This window comes from Adiantum capillus-veneris, chromosome 2, assembly GCF_014529385.1.
Source record: "Adiantum capillus-veneris isolate H3 chromosome 2, ASM1452938v2, whole genome shotgun sequence".
Taxonomy (NCBI): domain Eukaryota; kingdom Viridiplantae; phylum Streptophyta; class Polypodiopsida; order Polypodiales; family Pteridaceae; genus Adiantum; species Adiantum capillus-veneris.
This window is the reverse complement of record NC_140932.1, coordinates 141,129,062-141,149,206: the sequence shown is the minus strand read 5'-3', so window position 1 is coordinate 141,149,206 and position 20,145 is coordinate 141,129,062. Positions and strand designations below refer to the sequence as shown.

General features: G+C 41.1%; 1 protein-coding gene across 1 annotated transcript; it reads right to left on the bottom strand.

Moving 5' to 3' along the window:
* Positions 1–339: 339 nt before the first annotated feature.
* Positions 340–4,139, bottom strand: LOC147463750 (uncharacterized). Its single transcript, XM_086490640.1, has 6 exons — positions 3,163–4,139; positions 2,502–2,738; positions 1,750–1,815; positions 1,564–1,632; positions 1,358–1,435; positions 340–934 (listed from the first exon to the last, which is right to left on the bottom strand). Exons 1-6 carry the CDS (start codon positions 3,658–3,660, stop codon positions 707–709), a joined length of 1,176 nt encoding a protein of 391 aa, XP_086346766.1. The 5' UTR covers positions 3,661–4,139; the 3' UTR covers positions 340–706.
* Between the last annotated feature and the right edge of the window lie 16,006 nt (positions 4,140–20,145).

The window sequence follows — 20,145 nt, the reverse complement described above, 5'->3', positions numbered from 1 at the left end:
AGCGAGGAATGTATTCTCTCTATTGGGAAACACAGACTTGAAGAATGGAAGTAAGCACTTCTAGATATTAGAGATAGTGCTCAGAATGACCTCCCAATTTACAGCCACATGATATATATATATATAGTTTGAGCAAACTTTGTAGTGGCGGCGGCTAAGGGAAAATAAAAAAATAAAGATATTCAAAATGAGGAGATTATAGTACAGTTACAAAACATGTTAACTTTTCCTAGATGAGTAATTATATTTTCATCGTAAAAGCATGTGCACGCACGAGAGAGAGAGAGAGAGAGAGAGAGAGAGAGAGAGAGATTAGATTGTCTTCCTCTAAGATCAACAAATACTTTTCAATAATCTTAATTAATCAATACACAAGGTCACAAGGTGGTTAGCATTGCCATTGTCTTTGAGGTGTACAAATACAATATTACAAACTAATGTTTGCATCATCAAGGTTAAACATAATACTAAAAATACACACGCATGTACTTACATGTAAAATATTCTTGTAGATGGTATACAACCAAGTGTAGGATGTATCACGATGAGCTCTCCATCTTGCAAAGAATGTGGCTAGGGCATTCTAAGGTTAAAATAATGTGTAATTAAGCTTGGGTAGCCATTAATTAAGTTAAACACCTCAAGTTTCAATATTCTAGGTAGCCCTCAATGCTAAAATCTCATCCTAAATAGTCATGGTGGCTAGCTAGGCTAAATGAGAGAAGTCCATGTTTGTTAGATCAGAGTCATTGCAAGTGCTTGTGGACAAGTCACTCACAATTGATGGATTGAAGTTAGACTCATCAAAAAGACCAGGATAAAATGCGGAGAGAGTGTCAAAATGTAAGTCTGATGTCGGGGTATGCATTGTCATGGCCGTCTTTGGAAGCATGCCAATGCCATCTCTCACCTCCTCCACGAATGGTGAGGCAATCTGATCAACACGAGAAAATCCATGTAAATAAAGAAGGCTCTCTCTCTCTCTCTCTCTCTCTCTCTCTCTCTCTCACACACACACACACACACACACTCCACAAAAATAGAGACATTAGTGCTTCTAAAAAGTCCATGCCACACACAATGACTTTGTGAGTCAATCAAATGTTGAATATTGCAATCACATATAGACAACCATACATACTCCTATGCAAACATACAAGCAAGCATGCATAAATAACTTACACATACATACATCCATAGCCAAATACATGTATCAAAGCACACATACTCCTAGGCATACACACAAGACAAGCATGCATATACACACAAAGCTTTGTATATGAAAATTCAATGCAAGTCCACACATATGATATCAGTCACATGAAAGCTCTTATAGGCATGAGGCACTAAGTATTACCTCTTCCTCTGTGGAATTGCTCAAGCTAGCATATTCGAGCTTCGGATGTATTGCCGCCGCCAAACGCATGGCAAGGAACTGCACATTTATAAGTTTTGATAATTATGAAAACTAGGATGGTAAACATTGCCAAGGTGTCATTTTGTGTGTGTGTGTGTGTGTGTGTGTGTGTGTGTGAGAGAGAGAGAGAGAGAGAGAGAGAGTACCTCTACTTGATTTTGAAGAGACTGCACATAGTTTATAATCTCATCAAGTATCAAGGCTTTCCCAGTGATCTACAATTGCAATTAGGAATTTAGGGAATGTTAATTAAAAAACCCAACCCCACCCACCTTCTTCAGGGGAGGGAGGGAGGGAGGGCTACTACTACCAATGATGTGCGCCTCACCGACCTTGCTACACCCAGGAACAAGATCTTGCAAAAACCTCATTCTCTCACTTATTTTCTCTCTCCTTACCTGAAAAGAGAAAAAGATAAAAATGAGAGGGAAATTATTAGACACAAAGCATACGATTCATGCATAAAGCATTTAAGTAAAAAGAAAAAATGAAATAGCAATAAAAAATTTCCAACAAAGGAAGCATTATGCTAAAGAAAGATGGGCAAATAAGAGGCTTTGTAGTAGAAAAATTAGTTCATATGTTCAGTCAAAGCAACCTAAATTCTTTGGAAAATTAATTAGCGGCCATTAATTGATTGCAAAACATAATTGATCAGAAGTATGGAAGATGGTAATTAGAACACAAGAAGATTTAGAAACTTTCTCATGTAGGAAAACGGAGTCTTTTTCATTGTTTTTCATACAATGCATAACATCATGAGCTTCTGTTCGAGGGGGGGCACCGCATATCTAGCTGCGTACGATTGGGGGCAGAGGACCTCCAGCCCCCCCACTCGTACGGCGGTCCCCTACCCCCACTCGTACCTAGCTAGGTATGTGATGCCTCCCTCACAGAAGCTCATGATGTTGAGGTAAGTCGCAATGTGGGAATTATTGTGAGAATTTGTCTAAAACTTTTTGTGGAGATACTAATGACTTTATGATTTTCCCTTTCTCTCAATTTAGAGTAATATATTTGAGAAAAGAATGTGAGGGAAATTTTGCTTTCTGTGCTGATATCTAGCAAAGGAGAGCATACATACCCTTTCAGCCAGGCTATGGCTATCAGTGGCCTGCCCGCGTCTAGCTCGCACATGCACATAGTCTGTTTTGGGGAGCTCTGCGGGGGCTGGCTTGGGCACCTTCGTTTTCACACTGCCCCCGCCGGAGGTGGCCTTGCGCCCAGCCGGTCCCGTTGGGTCTGCCGCTTGCTGCATTCCCTTCTTGCCCTTCTCCTTCATGCCTTCCTCACTTCCTTTCTTCTCCCTCTTGCTTATACCCTGTTCCCACACAGCCCATGCCATTAATGTAGTCAGAGTGGTCATTCTCATCACTCATCTCCCATGCCACATTACATATCACATATCACATTGTGATAAATGCAATCAAGTTAAAATTGCAGTAAGGTTTTCGTTGTTAGCTCAATGTCTGAGCATAATTTAGTCCATTAATTACAACCAAGTGTATTGGCATTTAATCATACCTTTGTATTAAGTGTATTGATCACTCAGTACTATCACAAGAGGTTATACTCTACCACATAAATGAGACTAATTCTCTGACACATTCATTGGTTTCCTATGCAATTATTGCCTACACATATGCTTCAAGAAGGCCACACACACACACAATAAAATGTCTCAAAAACACATGCAAGCAATGGCCCAACATATCCTCAGAATGACTACAATGCAAATTATGTACCTCAATGTGGCAAATTTCCCTGGCTCTCTTCAAAGGGCTGCTGATGATATTGGTGGTGGTGGAGGGGGAGCTGAGCTTGGGCTCTGAAGAGCAGAGAGGGGAGGCCATGCTCTTGGAGATATGCCTGTTGATGGGTGATTTGTGCAGATTAATGCCAGCATTGGGGGGTAAGCGGAGGGAGTGGTGGGCACCATTGATTTCTAGTGATCTTAAGAGAAGGGGCTTGGAATCCTCTGCGTGCACATGGTTATACAAGCTGGATGAAGCAGAAGAGATGGAGGCGTCTGCCTCTCCTTCTAGCAATGCCTTGAAGTACCCTCCACTGCCATTGCCATTACTGCCTTCCCCTCCTCCTCCTCCTCCTCCTCCTCCTCCTCCTCTTGCATGCTGCTTCCACTTATGGCTATTAGCTGTCTCGTGCTGCCCTATGTGCAGCAGATTGCCCACTTGCATAAGCTGGCTATGGAGGCCCTCTGATTGCAAAACTTGGACCCCCATTCTCCTCCTCTAAAGATCCCAATGGACAGACTCGCAAAATAATAAAAATTGTAATGTTAAAGCTTTGGCAATGTAGATAGAATCAAAATGTGGGCTTTTTAGATTGAGCTTGTTGCGCATAAGGAATCCAACAATTATGTGGGCTACCTACATACACAACTCAAGGCAGTGGGGTGTGTGTGTGTGTGTGTGTGTGTGTGTGTGTGTGTGTGTGTGTGAGAGAGAGAGAGAGAGAGAGAGAGAGAGAGAGAGAGAGGTGTGTAATTTGCCCCCATCCTTGGCATAATTGGCTAGGAAAGGGAAATAGGGACAAGAGCTTGTAGAGAAGAGAGAGAGAGAGAGAGGGAGATAGCCTCGCCTAGTGGTGGGCAGACAAGGCCAGTCTACGGATAAACAAGCAAACCTCTCCATTGGATGCTCCCCCCATAATTATAGAAAGCTTGATAAGCCTGCTGCCCTCTCCCTCTCCCTCTCCAGTCTCTTCAGTTTAACTCGTAAAACCGCCCACCCCACCTTTTACCAACACTCAAAAAGGCCGGGTATACCCCACTTGACTCCCTTTTTGAGACATCTCTTGGTCTCACTCCGGTAAATCTTTCCTTTACCTCCTCCTCTGCTCCAAATGTCATCCTCTAGTTTGATGCTCCAAATGTCATCCTCTCCCCCTCCCGGGTTCCCCTTCCAAACAAAAAAAGAAAAACCAAAGGCAATAAATTCATGCGGGCTCCGGGAAGTGGAATCAAGGGTCTTGACATCAATCGGGCACCGTGGATTTTGTCGCAGAAGTGGTTAGGACACATGCCTCTCAATGCCAAGGTTGTGGGTTCAATCCGGGGAATCTCAAGCACCTGCGATTATTCTTTTTACAAGATTACTTTTCTCAAGATGTGTTTGTCTTACCACACAAACACTTTAACTCCAAGCCCCTGCTAGCACCTCTATATCTTTAAGTAAAAAAAATGTGGTAAGACCGTGTGCATCATGGGGATAGTGTTCAAGGCCTCGCCGGTGTCCTGAAAATGTCTCAAAGAGTGCTAGATTGAAACAACCTTTTCAAAGACTGCTAGTTGTTTTTGCTAGCACCTCTATATCTTTAAGTAAAAAAAATGTGGTAAGACCGTGTGCATCATGGGGATAGTGTTCAAGGCCTCGCCGGTGTCCTGAAAATGTCTCAAAGAGTGCTAGATTGAAACAACCTTTTCAAAGACTGCAAGATTGAAACAACTGAGCAAGGAAAGAGGTAAATGCAATTGGTGATGGTATCAAATGATGTCCTAAAAAATGCATATGATCAACAATATTTCACTCAAGAGCATCCAAAGGGATCTCTCCACCATATTACCATGGACACAATGCCCTCAGAGGATGTGGATCTCAAGGTGTGGTACGCGGGGGATGATCTTGAATGTGACATAGCAAAGGAGCATATGCAGAAATGTGGTTGGGTGCATGTCTCATGGAATTTCTTTGGGGCTTCTGTTGAGCCGTTGCACTACATGGTTGTGTAGAGGTATTGTCACCAACATATAAGATGTCTAGTCTTGTACAAAATGTTGTTCATGTTTGCTTGAGAGTAAAAGTAGCCATTGTCATGTACATGTACATATAGGTAACAAATTGTAACTTGTACAATGTTTGGTGATGAATGCTCATTGGAGACTACTTTGTTTTGTGCATGTCTTTATAAGAGACCACTTTCTATCAAAATGCGTGAATTGAAGACTTGTCTTGCACCTCCCATTCCCTACGTCCTTCTCCTCCTGTTATTGCACCACATAAGTAGTCCTTAGTAAAGGGTTGGATTTTGGGTGCATCTCTAGACCGGTTGGATAAAACTTGCAAATTAGTGCCACATGGCAAGTTAATGATAACTTTTTTGTAAAAATCATTTCTTTTAGGTCCTTGTGAGAGAGTTTTGACATTTGTGTACCTTTCTCTCTCTAAAAGGGGACATTGAATATTGTGTCAAAACATTATTTTTTATGCTTTTGGAATCTATTGTAATACAAATAGTCCATTGTTACACTTAAAAACGAAACAAGGTGAAGCTTCAAGGATGTGAAATGAAAGGCGAAATAAAATTTTCCATTCAATATTTTAAAACCAAAATAACATTTAAGGTAATTTTCAATCACGACTTAAAACATTGAAAGTATAGCTAACTCAACCCATCATCTCTAAGGCTTCTTTTAGAAAGGCTACATAAGGCTATTGAGAAGAATCTAATATAATAATAGGCTTCTTTGTGAGAGAAAACTAGAAAGTGACACTAATATTTTAAAGCATACACACACACATATACACACACACACACACACTCTGATCGACAGTGTTCGAGAAAGTCTTTTTTCTAAGCGGTCAGGTCTCCTGCAAGTAAAGATGCAGATCGGAACTACTAGCAGAAATTTTCAAACCTACAGGATTTTGAATCATTTTCTTGTATATTTTACCGATTTTTTTCCCTTACCGTTGCTTGTAATTGGCTCATCAGTCTGCTGAAGGCTAAGTTAAGACACACCTGTCCTGAACACTGGCGACCAAGATTCCTCCTCGCAATGAAGCAAACCGGAAATATTGGAAAAATTTTTGAAATTTGGAGGATTTTTGAACTATATTATCACATATTTGACCGGTTTTTCTCCCCTTTACCATGGTTTGTAACCAACTAGTCTTGATTTTCAACCAGCTCAAGGCTAAGCTGAGGCAATCCTTTCTCGAACATTGATGCTAAGTCAACTCAACCTAATGATTTTATCACTTTCTTATTGTTTTAGAAAGCCACCGTGACCCTTTCACTTGTTTTTATAAAGAGATAAATCTTTTTGTGAAACCTAACGTAAGCTCAGGTATTAAATTCGTGTGTGTATGTGTGTGCCGGATGTGTTCGTGGCTTCCTTAATCATGATGGATTATAGACGTGAGGAGACTCTCAAGGATCTAGAGGTGGTTTGATGATTTTGTGAGTATTATATATTGGTAAAGTAGACATGTTTCCCCTCTTCTACACTGTTTTATTAGTGACATGGATAATTTTATTAACAAAGAAGGGTTTTTTTTAATAAGCATGTTTTTTTTTTAACAGGGTAGCGATGAAACTCTGGTAACCCTTTGGCAGTGCGCTACAAGCCCGAGTTTTGCCTCCGCCTGATACACCCCAGGAAGTATGGCGGCAGAGCAGGTTGAAAGCAGAGGGGAAAAAACCAGTAAGGCAAGGCGGCACCAGGTTGAAAGTAGATTGAGCCTTTTCTGCTTCAAAAAAGTCTCTGCCACAACACGTGGAGGTTACCGAGGCTATTACTGTAGCGATTCCACCAACACTTATCAAAAAACAGTTAGCCAAGCAAGCTAAGCTAACGCTTGTATTTGGGTTCAGTGGAAGAATCCCGAATAGGTTTGAGATGATTCAATGGCTTCAGGGCCCTCAAATTCTTGGTCATGGAGGAGCAGTCGAAAGTACTCTCTACCTAGCTAAAGGTTTTTTTTCAGTGAGATTCAAAGAGGCCTCCGATGTGGAAAAAATCCTTGACAAAGGGCCCCTAGTATTTAATAGGACTACGGTTTGTGTGGTGCCTTGGGAGCCAGTGTTCGACTCAGCCGAATCTCTACAAGGGTTTCATCTGGTCTGGGTTGAGTTTATGGGTCTGCCTAGTTGGCTGTGGAAAAATCTCAGGATGCTTGCTAGCCAGCTGGGCACTCCCTTATTTATACTAGCAAGAGAGGGTTTGGCAGAACCTCAAACAGGGTGGTTTGTATAGGCTTGGATGTGTCTAAAACGCCACCTAAAAGCATGGTTATCAATGTTGGAGCTGGGCTAGTTACTATTCCGCTAAACTTTGGAACATACTTTGGGGCATGTTTTGAATGCAAAAACTTTGGACACTTTGCCAAGGCTGCCCCTTGAGGTCTAATGATACTGCAGCTCCGGTAGCACAGGCCCCCGGTGGAAGGACTGGAGAAGCAAGGAGGCAGTAACGAAGGGGCAAATGCAGAGAAGGATAAAGGAGGTAAGGCATGTGACAAAATGGATATTAAGATGCAGGATAAGATTGTAGAGGAATTGATCCCCATACAACGAACTTCCGAAGGTGCAGGCAATAATAATAAGATCGTTACTCCCGCTACTACCCCCAAATTTATGACAGTGACAATGGTGACGACTGTCCAAGTTCCCGATCTGAAAAGAGCCAGAAGAGTGAAGGCAGTGGCAAGAGACTCCAAAGTGCTTCAAGTCGCGAGAACACTTTCAGGTGAAAGGATCTAATACATCCTCCATCCCTTTGAAAGGAGGAGGGTTCACTGTCCCACTGCACAATCCATTGGCAGCGTTGCAAGAAAAGAAATCCCTTGACTTGGAGCCCTCGGATTCTCCTGAGACCAAGGAGAGGGGGGGGGGGGGGGGGAATGATTCAGATGGTGAAGAATTCGTTCCTCTATCCCAATGAACCCCTCATTCATGATGGAGTCTCTTACTATCCAATCTTGGAATGTAAAGGGGTTGAAAACCTGTAAAAAGAGCACCCTATTCTGGGAGGAAATTAAAAAGGAGAAGGCAATCAACTGCTGGGCCATCCAGGAACACCACTTAGGTGCCCATAGCAAGAGAAAGCAGGTGCTAGGAAAGAAACTGGTATTCTATGGAGAAGGAAGTAATGGTTTCAGTGGTGTCCTCAGCATTGCGGATAGAGAATTGGAGCTGAAGTTGGTTCTTAACCACCAATCCGGCAGAATCCTGGGAATTAGAAGGATATCCCTTCACCATTGTGAATGTGTATGGCCCATGCAATGCAAAAGAGAGCTAAACTGTGGATGCATCTTAGAGATACTCCTATTGAAGGGGAGTGGCTATTGGTTGGTGACTTCAATATGGTAGAAAAGAGCAGGGATAGAACAGGATCCTCCAGTATGTTGGCTGGTTCGGAAAGGTCTAAATGAAAAAGTTTGTACGAAACGTGGGCGACGATCGACTTATGGGAAGTCGGCCCATGGAACAGAACACCTGGTTTCACCTACACAAGCCTCCAGTATGCCCACACTGTCTCTAGGCTGGACAAATGCTACTGCTCACACCAAGCTGACTGTATACCGTCGTTGATGGAGATGAAGGTAGTCCCAACAAAAATCCTTTCGGATCATATTCCTATGCACATATATTTTAAGTAGAATAAAGGGGAGGAGCAGACCCCAAGAGGTCAGAAAAAATTGTTAGTAACAGGGGCACACCTATTCAAAGACCCTCTTTTCAGGAATTTAACCAAGAAAGCAATGGGTAAGCTCAAAAAAGATGCCGACCTCAACAAACACAATGCATGGGACCTCTTTGCTCGGAGCATCCAGAAAGCAATCAAAACCTCGGGCCCCCGAATCAAGAAAGCTAGGGAGGTACACCTTCTGCATCTGACAACGGAGGTACAACTGCTTACCTCCATAAAAGCCAATGGGCATGCTACTGAGGAGAAGCACAAACGATGGCTCGAAGCCAAATCTAACCGCTAATGAGCAGCTATAAGATACCAGAAAGGCAAGACTTCTCTCCAGGGAGACTTTTTTGCAACCTGAAGCCTCCAATCAAGCTCAATTTTTTAGGGCTTTAAAAATCAAGAAGAGCCGGGGCCATGTCCGCTCGCTCTATGATGAGAAAGGGACATCAATTCATAACGATGATGAGATGGCTAGTTTGATGTTGAGCTATCTTAGTCAAATCATTGGACGGCCAGAGATCCAGTCCCAAGAAGTGGAAGAAGCCAGAGGGACCTTACTACAGAGTGTCAAGAAGGAAATTCCCCACTCAGAAGCTAACGGCTTGGAACGGGCATTCTCAGAAGATGAATGTTCACTAGCATTGCAAGCCCTTGGCAAGGAAAAGTCCCCTAGTTGGGATGGGATGACGATGGAATTCTATAGAGAATTTTGGGATGATCTCAAGGCCCCAATCACAAGATTGGCCAATAAAGCCATGGTTGAAGGGTCGTTGGAGGTAAGTGTAAAGAGAGGACTTATCAAACCCATCCCAAAACAGATCTAATGTTCTCAACTAGAACATAGGCGCCCTATAACAATGATGTCGGTGGCCTACAAAATTATAGCTAAAGTAGTAGCCCTCAGATTAGCCCTCTTACTAACCAAGATCATCTCTCCCCATCAACATGGGTTCATCAAAGGAAGGTCCATATACGATAACATCTTGTCAGCAATGGTGGGCATTGAATATGCAACTGTCACAAAGCAGGAGTGCATTCTACTGCAATTAGACCTAGACAAGGCTTATGACAAAATAACATGGATATATATAGAAGCCGTCATGGAAGCTCTAGGCTTTGGGCCTCGCCTATGCAAGTTGGTACGTGTACTGGGGGCTGGAAGCCAGTCAGAGCTCCTATTCAATGATAGAATTGTTGGCTCTTGTGAGGTCAAAAGGTCTATTAAGCAGGGATGCCCTCTGCCCCCCCCTACTTTTCGCCATAGGGTCACATCCTTTAATCACGACGCTCGAAGCTAGTGCGGAACGAGGGGAGTTGCAAGGCCTTGCTTTGCGAAGATTGTACAAATATTCTCAGTAGCTTCGGGGTCCCAGTGTAATATAGAGAAGTCAAGGCTGATCTCCCTTTCAGAAAATGACTCATTTGACCCCTCTGTATGGTCGAGGGAGATTGTGACAAAAGGGAATATCTTCAGACATTTGGGAGCCCCCTTGGGGGTGGACGTAACTCACAAGCAAAGATTTGGGTGGGTTCTTGAAAAAACCAAAAGAAAAAAAAGAGTAGGTGGGAGTATGCTCTTCTCCCATTCCCAAGTCGGATAAAAGTGATGAATGCCTTTATGATTCCTTATATTGCCTTCACTAGCCTGCTTCTCAAGATGGCTAAGTGTCACTAGAAAGAGTTCTTAAAACCAGTAAAAAGGTTCTTATGGAAAAACAACACAAAATACTCCAGGCCATGGCAATGGGCCCGTTGGGAATCAGTTGCTCGGCCGGTGAATCAAGGAGGCCTTGGAATTATCAACTCTGTGGCCCATGCAGAAGCTTGTTGCACCAAGTTTGTTGTTTCCTTAGCTAAACAAGAGCAAGTTTGGGCTGTCATGGTCAGAGATATGATAGAAGCAGCTAAACTTGGCTCGAATGGTGGAAAGTGGAGAGGGGTGGAGGTTCATGATAAACTGTTAGCCCCGGAGGGGTATACCTTAAGACTGGGGGGCAGCTCAGGAGAATTGATAAGAAAATGCAATAGAGCAGCAGGAGTCTTAAAGTGGGGGGAAGAAGCCAAATACTTCAAGAGCTCAATTTTGCATTGGTCCCCCTAGCTTTCCAAAGTTGTAGATCCGCCACAAACTGCCTACTAGATTGAGACAGCCAGGAAACTAAATAATAAGGGTCTGAAGCGACTTGGGCACTTTTGGGACAATGGCAACAAGAGTTGGAAAACCATTGACCTTCTGGTTACCCAATACCAACTTAATAGCTTGGAGGTTTTGCTTGTCGACAAAGTGATGAAAGAGCTTGACAATTTAGTGATGCCAATCTATGATTCGGAGTTTGACTGGAATGCCTGGAAATGGCCCGGAAGCAGTCTCTTTTGGAAACCGCATCCTAAAAGCATATATCAGACAATGATGCATAAGAATAATTGGTCTAGCCCCCTTAACAAGCTATGGAAAAAAAAAAGGCTAGAGGAAAGGTGGGAGCAAGCAATGGAGAACATATGGAAGCCAAAGGTTCTGCAGCACATGAAGGTTTTTTTTTATGGAAGGTTATTTAGGTGCTCTTCCGACGGGGGTGAAGATTCAGGAGAGAGGGATTGGGTCAGATTGATACTTGGGGGCAGGATGGCTAGTGAAGATCTGGCCCACCTATTCATGGACTGCCCAACTATCAAAGGCCTCGCAGGGAAAATATGCAAGTGGGTCCAAAGAACATGGAAAATTAGTTTTTTCAAGACTGCCCTATTCCTTGGAGGTAAGAATTCAGGTAGTCCTACCCTCCTCATCAACACTCAAATCGTCAGATACTTCTTCTTACATAATGTATGGCAAACAAGGAACCGCCGTGTGTTTGAAGGAGATTTTGAGGTGGCAAGCCTCATAGAAAGCAAAGTGCTAATATGGACGCTCGGGCGCAAGCAACACTCGGAGGATTGGTCTATGACTACTTGTGCCTTGTTTTCAGCAGATGGAATACCTAGGTCGGGGGGAAATCTTGGCCATCAATAAATAAAAGATCTTAGAAGGACAAGATTATGGACCTTGTGTGTCAAGGAGGAGGGTTGTGGGTTGGTAGGGGTGGTTGCCTGATAGCCAATGTAATTATAGTCCCTGGATGATGTCATGGCTCAACAAGAGCATGACAAGACCTTGTAATTTTTTGGGCTGTTCAATATAATTCACTCACAATTGTGAGTTTTGAGGGAAAAAAAAAAAAAGGTTTTGGGGTATGGAAGGCTTAACCAGTTTGTGTGGACACCTTACAATTGAATTAGCATTTAAAGGAGCGACATTTGGATGGATGACCTCCTCAAAAGTTGTGCCCCCATGCTATATCAAATGTTATGAAAGCCAAGTCCCATTTTCAACTTCCAAGGTCACTAACAAACGGCCAAGTTGAATACTTGAGTTAAAAAAAGTGCCAAGTTAAACCACTGAGCTTATGGGCCATTGTAACCTTTAAGCTAATAAAGTGGAACAAGCTGGCACGAAGGGGAAAATGATCCTACATTCCTTTAGAGACCATGAGACTCAAGCAAAGGAGCCAAAATGAAGAAGAATTCCCACGCTTGTCTTAAGGGGATGATTATTGGGGTAAGTCCAATGTGCCCTATATGTGAGACAAATTATGAGGCTCGCATATGTTAGCTAGACTAAAGGTCTCTAACACCTTAAGGTTATAGCTAGACCAATTTATGAAAATCTTGTAGTTTAGCATGCATGTTGTCCCCATTCCAGATAAAAAACCACATGGAACTATCAAGCACAATCATGAGTAGATGGGCAAAGATGAATAAACTTGTAGTTTATAGCATGCATATTGTCCCCATGCCAGATCAAAAACCACATGGAACTATCAAGCACAATCATGAGTAGATGGGCAAAGATGAATAAACTTGTGATTACACTACTCTTTTTGCAAAGGTGGGTATACAAGCTAAATCCAAAGCACATTTGCGAGAGGTTGACCATGGATAAATATTATTGACAGAGATCTGCATTGGAACCAAGAATAAAAGTGAGCACCTTGCTCTTTTGTTGTCTTGTTTGGTCATGAGAGAAAATGCCTCATTGGCTATCCCCTTGGGAAAAAATGATTCAGCTATTAGAACCCTATCATGCGTCGAGTGAGGCAAGTAGGGATGTTCTTTTTTATGAGTTAAAGAGCTAGTATGCTTATATAAAAGATGATATTGGGGCTGATGCAAAGGAGAACATGATTGCTAAAAGTCCAACTATGAAATTAAAGAGTTGAGTGGAACACAATGATCATCTAGTTCAAGTCATGGAGAGAATCCATGGAGTGGTAGGTTGGGTGAGAGAGTGGACCACAATGATCACTTAGTTCGAGTCACATAGAGAGAATCCATGGAGTGGTAGGTTGGGTGAAATAGTAAGTTCTACAAACTCATTAAATGTATCAAGAAAAGGGAAAGAAAATGTTGATGATGCCCCAAGGATGCAAATTTTAGTGCAAGTTATGATGATGGTGATTCAAGTGGCTAGTGATGAGAATTTGCTATACCCTTAGTGAAGACTCTAGGGCCAAGAAGGATGCACACATAAATTAGAGGACCTAGTGGGAGAGTAAGAATCAAATATAAATGTTGACTTAAAATAACCATGTTGTGTGCTATTGTGCATATATGGCAAGATTGTGCCAAGCGTAGATCCTTCTTGTTTTGACTATGCTATTGGAGATGCAAAGTTTGATCAAGCTATGGATGAGTAAATAGCTGCACACTAATGAGACATGGGATTTGGTTCCATTGCCCAAAGGAAATAATGTGAGTAGATGCAAATGGGTTGACACAATGAAACATGATGCAATTGGCTTAGTAAGCAGATATGACACTAGATTGGTAGCAAAAGGCTATACATAGACTTATGTTTGGGTTTTGCACCAAATGGATGTAGAGAATGCATTCTTACATGGTGAACTCCAAGTAACAATATATACTCCATATATATGGAGTAGTCTGTATCTACATAGAGCTTTTGTCATTCCTATGTAGCCTTGATGTCCTTCTAAGCTACTATCATTTGATCTTCTATTTCTTCTGGCATCTACATAGATTCTTCAACCCTATGCATAGGCTTTTATTGTGTCACAATGTAGTGCAGTCATTGCCATAAAAAACCTTAAATGGATACATACCAATGCTTTTGTGGAGAGATGTCATATAGGAAAACTATGCTCGATAAAGGCCACTATGCCTTGGCCACCTATATCTGGTTTCCCACTTCTAAGTTTACACTAAACATTCATTCTTATTATCTCAATACAAGCCAAAAAGGAGCTACATGATACAAAAAGCTCCAACCCCCATCACTGTGTGTTCTCTCCTGTCACTCTCCGCTCTGTGTTGCATTTTACACGATTGAAGTGGAATTGAAGCCTACGGCTCAATCTTTGGGCCCCATAGAAAGTCTTCAAGATTTCACAACGAGATGACTCAATATTTGGAAAGCTAGGAGCTCAAATTTGAGATTGCAAGAATCAAGAGGGAAAAAAGGTAGTGTTGGTTTTTTTAAAATGCATGCTGTCATTGAAAATGTTGTGAGCAATGTATGCAAATTGTGGTCTACTTATGAAAACACAAAAAATGTGTTTTGTTGAGATTCACAATGGAAAAGTGGTTTCTCAAGTTGTAGATCTACCAGTTGCTCTCTTTATCCTGGTTGATGCATTTGAGAGATAACTCCTTGTTGTCATTATGATTGATGGTTTTGAATGTATTATGGCACACAAAGTGTATGATGAGATGCTACATTTGTGAGCCAACATCTTATGCAATTTATGCATATGGTTGATGCAATTTATAAATATAGTTGTGCCTTGCAAGAAACACATACAACTTCTAGTCATATGTGATGTTCATAGTGTGTCATTGAGTCGATTTATTATTGAGTAGTGCCAAATTTTGACCAATCTATGCATTGTGGATTAATGCAGTAGGACTTAAGCCTTGGGTGATGTATGTGCCTTAGGCATCTTTTTTTTAATGCAATGTTTGTCAATCTATGTGCGTTGACATTGGATTTGTGCATTAGATGCAAGTTTTTTCTCTATTGATTGCACATGATGAGGTTTTCACTGATGGCAATCTAAGTCTTGAGAATCAAGATTGAAGTGAGTAGCTATTCTCTTGTTTTTAAGATGCTAAGTTTTATGGAAACTGATTCACTTTGGTTCCCAATTGATGGTTTATGGCTACAATATTGATGTCAACTTGAGGCTGGCACATATGGGATGCAAGCTTTGATGCTCTTGTTGATTTGAGCCAAGTTTTAGCATATTGTGATGCTCTTTGATAGTGTATTTTTCTCTCTTCTTAGTCAATACCTCTTGTGCAATTATAGAGGCAAGTCTTGATGACTACTCCCATGGTTCATACCTCTCACAAAGATAGGCTATCTAGTCACTCCTTTGTGTATTCTAATTAAGGCTGAACCATACACATTTTTTGCACACAACAAAACATTATCTCCCTTATGCTTTGATTAGGAGAGGGGAGATGAAAATATAGAATGTTTGGGTGGGGAATGAGAGATAGTGAAGGCTTTAAAGAGGACCTTTCTTGTTATTTGTTTCTTATTTTCTAGGCATGGCTAATATAAAAACCTAGCATGCATGGACATCAATAAAAATGAAGAGATAGCCGAGGATAGATTGATGGGCCCTACTCTAACAAGTGAACCATTTTCCAAAGTTCATCTATATCAAGGATGTTTTCGATGTTCCCTTTCAATTAGAGAGATTTCTTACAAGGTTCACTAATGAAATCTCATACCTTCACAAAATGGAAACAGACCCCAAAAGGGAGGATAGGGTGGGATCCTTTGTGCACTTTGCTAACATATGCAAGCACAAAACATAGGCAAGAGAAATGGGTCCAAAAAGTGGGCAACACTTCTAAGTGAATAAAACATACATAGACCTTGTCAGTGGCATGGTCATAAGGATTTTCATCTTTTGAATGAAGACATTGGACTCCTAGTTTTCTTGAATGTTCTGCCCATAGAAGAGAGAGAGCCCCAACCATGAACATTACAAAAGCTAAGAAAGATGTAGGGGTTGAAAAGACAATTGAAGAGTTTATTCAGGAGTTGGAGAAAATATAAAGCAAAGAGAATATGAATGTTGTATGTGTTTGGAAAGCACATATTTGAGGTTGTGCAATGCTATGAGCAGCATGGACTATGCAAGGGGAAGAGTTTCATCATATACAAAAAAAGATTGAAAATAGACCACATGGATAAAGAAGTGCGAGAGAAGCAAGGGAACAAAGACCATCCATTTCCATTAACATTTGGAAAGAGTAGATTTTAGAAGATGATGAAAACCCAAAGGTAAGTTAAACTTTTGGGAGTACAATGTCATATATGGCTAACTAAACTTTGATTACATGTTGCTAAATTTGATTTGTTTCTAGACATGATCTTCATGACACGAGAGCTCTTGCAAATGGAAAAACATAGCACGACATGGATCTATGACTATCTACATAACCTGCATAATTTGTATCAGTGTAATCCACAATGGATGCATCAATATTCCTAGAGCATAAGCACTTGTCTACCGTATGTTTCAGATATCTCAGGATGTGCTTGACTGCTTCTCACTAGAATTTACCATAAATTTGCTAACCAGTTCCACTGCAAAAGTGATGTCTAGCCTTGTGGCTACCATGGTCTACATAAGACTGACAACTGATGAAGGTATGGCACCTCGGCCATTTTTTCATTCTCAACATCAAATTTGGGAGCATCATTCTTGCTAAGTTTTTCATATGCCCAATGTAGCCTTCCTCCCCTACATATTATAGTGTTGCAAGACCTTGTGGATATATGTTTCCATATCTCCGGTATTCCATGTTTTCTATCCCTCTTGATATGCATACCAGGAAAATGACTTGCATCTCCCAAATCCTTCATAGAAAAATGCATGCTGAGTGAATTCTTCAAGATAAGAAATCTCATCTTCAGAATTCCCAAAAATGAGCATATCATCAATATAAAGTATCAAGATGATAAGTGAACTATCATTCAATTTTTGGGTATACAAGTAGTGATCATCCTGGCTCCTTTCATAACCTTGGGACTACATGTACTTATCAAACTTCATGTACCACTACCTTGAGCCTTGTTTTTTCCATACAATGCCTTATGCAATCTACACACCAAATGTACCCTCGTAGGCTTCTTAGGTTTGATTTCAAAACCCTCTAGCTATTTCACGTAGACATCCTCATCAAGATGTCCCTTAAGGACAGTAGTCTTTACATCCATCTAGACCAATTCCATGTCCTCAACAACTACTAGTCTAAGCACAAGACACAACATTGTCATCTTGACCACTAAAGAGAAAATCTCATCAAAATCCATGCCTTTCTTTTGCTTGAAACCCTTAGCAACCAATCTAGTCTCATACTTAGGCTTAGGATCTTCTGCCATGTACTTTTCTTTACACCCATTTTTGCAAGGCAAGGTTTGTTTGGCCTTAGGAAACTCTTATCAATTCCAAAATTTCATTGTCCATAATCAATTTATACTCAAATTACATTGCTTGCTCCCACTTCACACTATCTTCCATCTCAATAGCCTCTTGGTAGTAGGTAGGCTCTCCGCATAGTCGGTGACCAATAGATAATTTAATCCTAGCTAAAACTCCTCAACAATATGAGATACATGTGTAGATCTCCTCACCGACTGACTGCTGAACTTTACTCTCTCAAGAGCATCACTAGCTCTCTCTAGAGAAGTACTAGTGATAGGTACATTGCTAGTAGAATGAGTTGTTTGCATAACTGGACTGGAGGCTCCATCTTCAAATCTCACTTTGCAATACTCAACCTCTTTCACGGGTTGTCTATGCATCTTCAATTCATTAAAGATTAAAGATCACTTGTGAGTTGCAAATAACTTTGCAAGATTCTGCATGCTAAAGGTGATAACTCATTTCTCCATCTGTACCATAGCCAATGAAGATGAATTTGTGTGACTTGGGGTCCAAATTCTTTCTATACTCTTTAGGCACATGTGAGAATGCTCACACCCAAACACATGTAATTTGTCATCATTAGGATTCTTGCCTATCCACATCTCCTGCACATTCTTGTACTTTAACGGTGTACTAGGCGAGATGTTGATGATGTGCACTGCTGTCATAACAACTTCTCCCCAAAACTCTTAAGGTAAATTTTCCATAGATGCCATGGAAGTGACCCTCTCCTGAATAGTCCTATTCATACACTCAGCCACTCCGTTTTGAGCAGGTATGTATGGCATAGTTAACTTCCTCCTAATGCCTTGTTTGCTATAGAAGTCCTTAAACTCAGTGGAGATATAGTCTCCTGCATTGTCAACGCGCAAAGCCTTAAACTTCTTGCCTGACTCATTTCCAACCATAGCTAGGAACATTTGGAAGACATTAGAGACTTTGTCTTTCCTCTTCCAGATGTAGACCCACACCTTTTGAGTAGAGTCATCTATGAAAGTCAAGAAATATGATGCCCCCCTGAAGACTTATACAACATATGCCCGCATAGATCACTATGAACCAAATCTTGGGGATTTCAAAACTTTTGATCTAATGACAAATTGGTAAGCATAGTTTGTTTTTAGTATGTGCAATGCTTGCACAAACTAAAATCAAAATAGTTTTAACACAAGGATATAGCTAAAACTCTCTAATTGCTTCATTCCTTTCTGACTCATATGACCAAGCCAGTTCTGTCACAACTCAATAGAAGGCAAATCAAATACATAGACAGAGTTCTCTTTTATAGCAAAGACATATAAGGAATATAATGAGCCGAACTTTTGGCCTTGGAGCATGATCAAGTTACCTTTTTTGATCATCCAAGAACCATTGCCAATTACTACAGTGAAGCCCAAATCATCAAGCTGACCACATGCTCTTAGTCAGCTTTGGCACATATCTAACACCTCACAGCATGAACCCAGTACCATTGCGCATACACAACTACACATCTCCAATCTCACATATCTCAAGCTGATGAGAATCACCTAGCTTAATTGAACCATGTGTAGAAGCATACTAGGAGAACCACTCCTTGTAGAAGCATAATTGGAGAACCACTTTTTGTAAGGAGTAACATGAAAACTGGCACCTGAGTCAATGATTTCGATTCTATGCATAGCATTCATCAAGAGCTAACAACATCTCTGGACTCAAATCTAATGTGAAGACTAGTACATTTGACGATTGCGACATGTTAGGATAACATCAACATGTGGAGACTCAACGACATTGACCTCCTTGATCTTCACACTACTCTTAGGAGGTGCAAAACTTATGAAAATGGATTTACCCTTCTCTGTTTGCAACAAACGACAATCGTTCTTCAAGAGTCCTTTCTTATCCTCTTAAGACTCTCTCCTCCTCTCTATCATTCCGAGTTGACTTCTATATTATATGTATTGAAAACGGCCTAATATGAGAGGTCAATGATTTAAAATATAATATTTATTATTAAGCAAGCTTGAATCCCTCCAAGGTGAAGGGAGGCTATTGTCAAGCCCCCCAAGGTCACAAATATTTTGTGACGAGTCTCGACACATGAGGGAGAACAAGGACCGTCAAGGAAACCCCCCCCCCCCCCCCCCCCCCCCCCCCCTTTGAGATGACTCTCAACCCTACTCATAACAGGTCCCACCGTCGCAGCAAGTAGACCCACCATGCCCAACATCTTCAAAGAGAAAAGCACACCTCAGACCTTTGATGCAACTTCTCGGAGTGCTCCTTGGCTCATGGAAGATTGCCAAAGCTATTGACAGTATGCTCTATTTTTGGGGCTCATCACACTGCAGAAGCTTTCACATTGTCATGATCTTGTTTCTTTTTGGCAATACTCATCGATGGTTTGGAGATTATGTTAGCCTAGACACAAAAATTACAAACCATCAAAAATATAATTCAAAAATATTATCCCTTTGTTCAGTTCACATTTTTAATTTGTTGATGGGATTTACTTTTAAAACAAAGATTGATTAACAAATTTTTTGGCCTTGCTAAAACTTTATCAAATTAAAATGGTTTATTTTAATGCCAATCTCACATTATGTGAGAGCTTGTATTAAAATGTTTCTTAAAGTGTGTTTCTGCCCTGGCTCGGTTTGAGCAGGGTTGTAACATGTAATTTTTTGGTTATTAATTTACTACTCATCTCACATGTGGTATGTGAGTTTTGCAAAAATAACGTTTCTTGCAACTTTTTTTTCCTTTTTTTTTGGTAGGAGCACGAGCATTCCCTATGCTCATGC

Coding starts and splice junctions, on each gene's coding strand:
- LOC147463750 (XM_086490640.1), bottom strand. CDS start 3,660: ATGGGGGTCCAAGTTTTGCAATCAGAGGGCCTCCATAGCCAGCTTATG. Junction 2,739..3,162: donor GGGAAATTTGCCACATTGAG/GTACATAATTTG, acceptor GTGTGGGAACAG/GGTATAAGCAAGAGGGAGAA. Junction 1,633..1,749: donor TTGTTCCTGGGTGTAGCAAG/GTCGGTGAGGCG, acceptor TTGCAATTGTAG/ATCACTGGGAAAGCCTTGAT.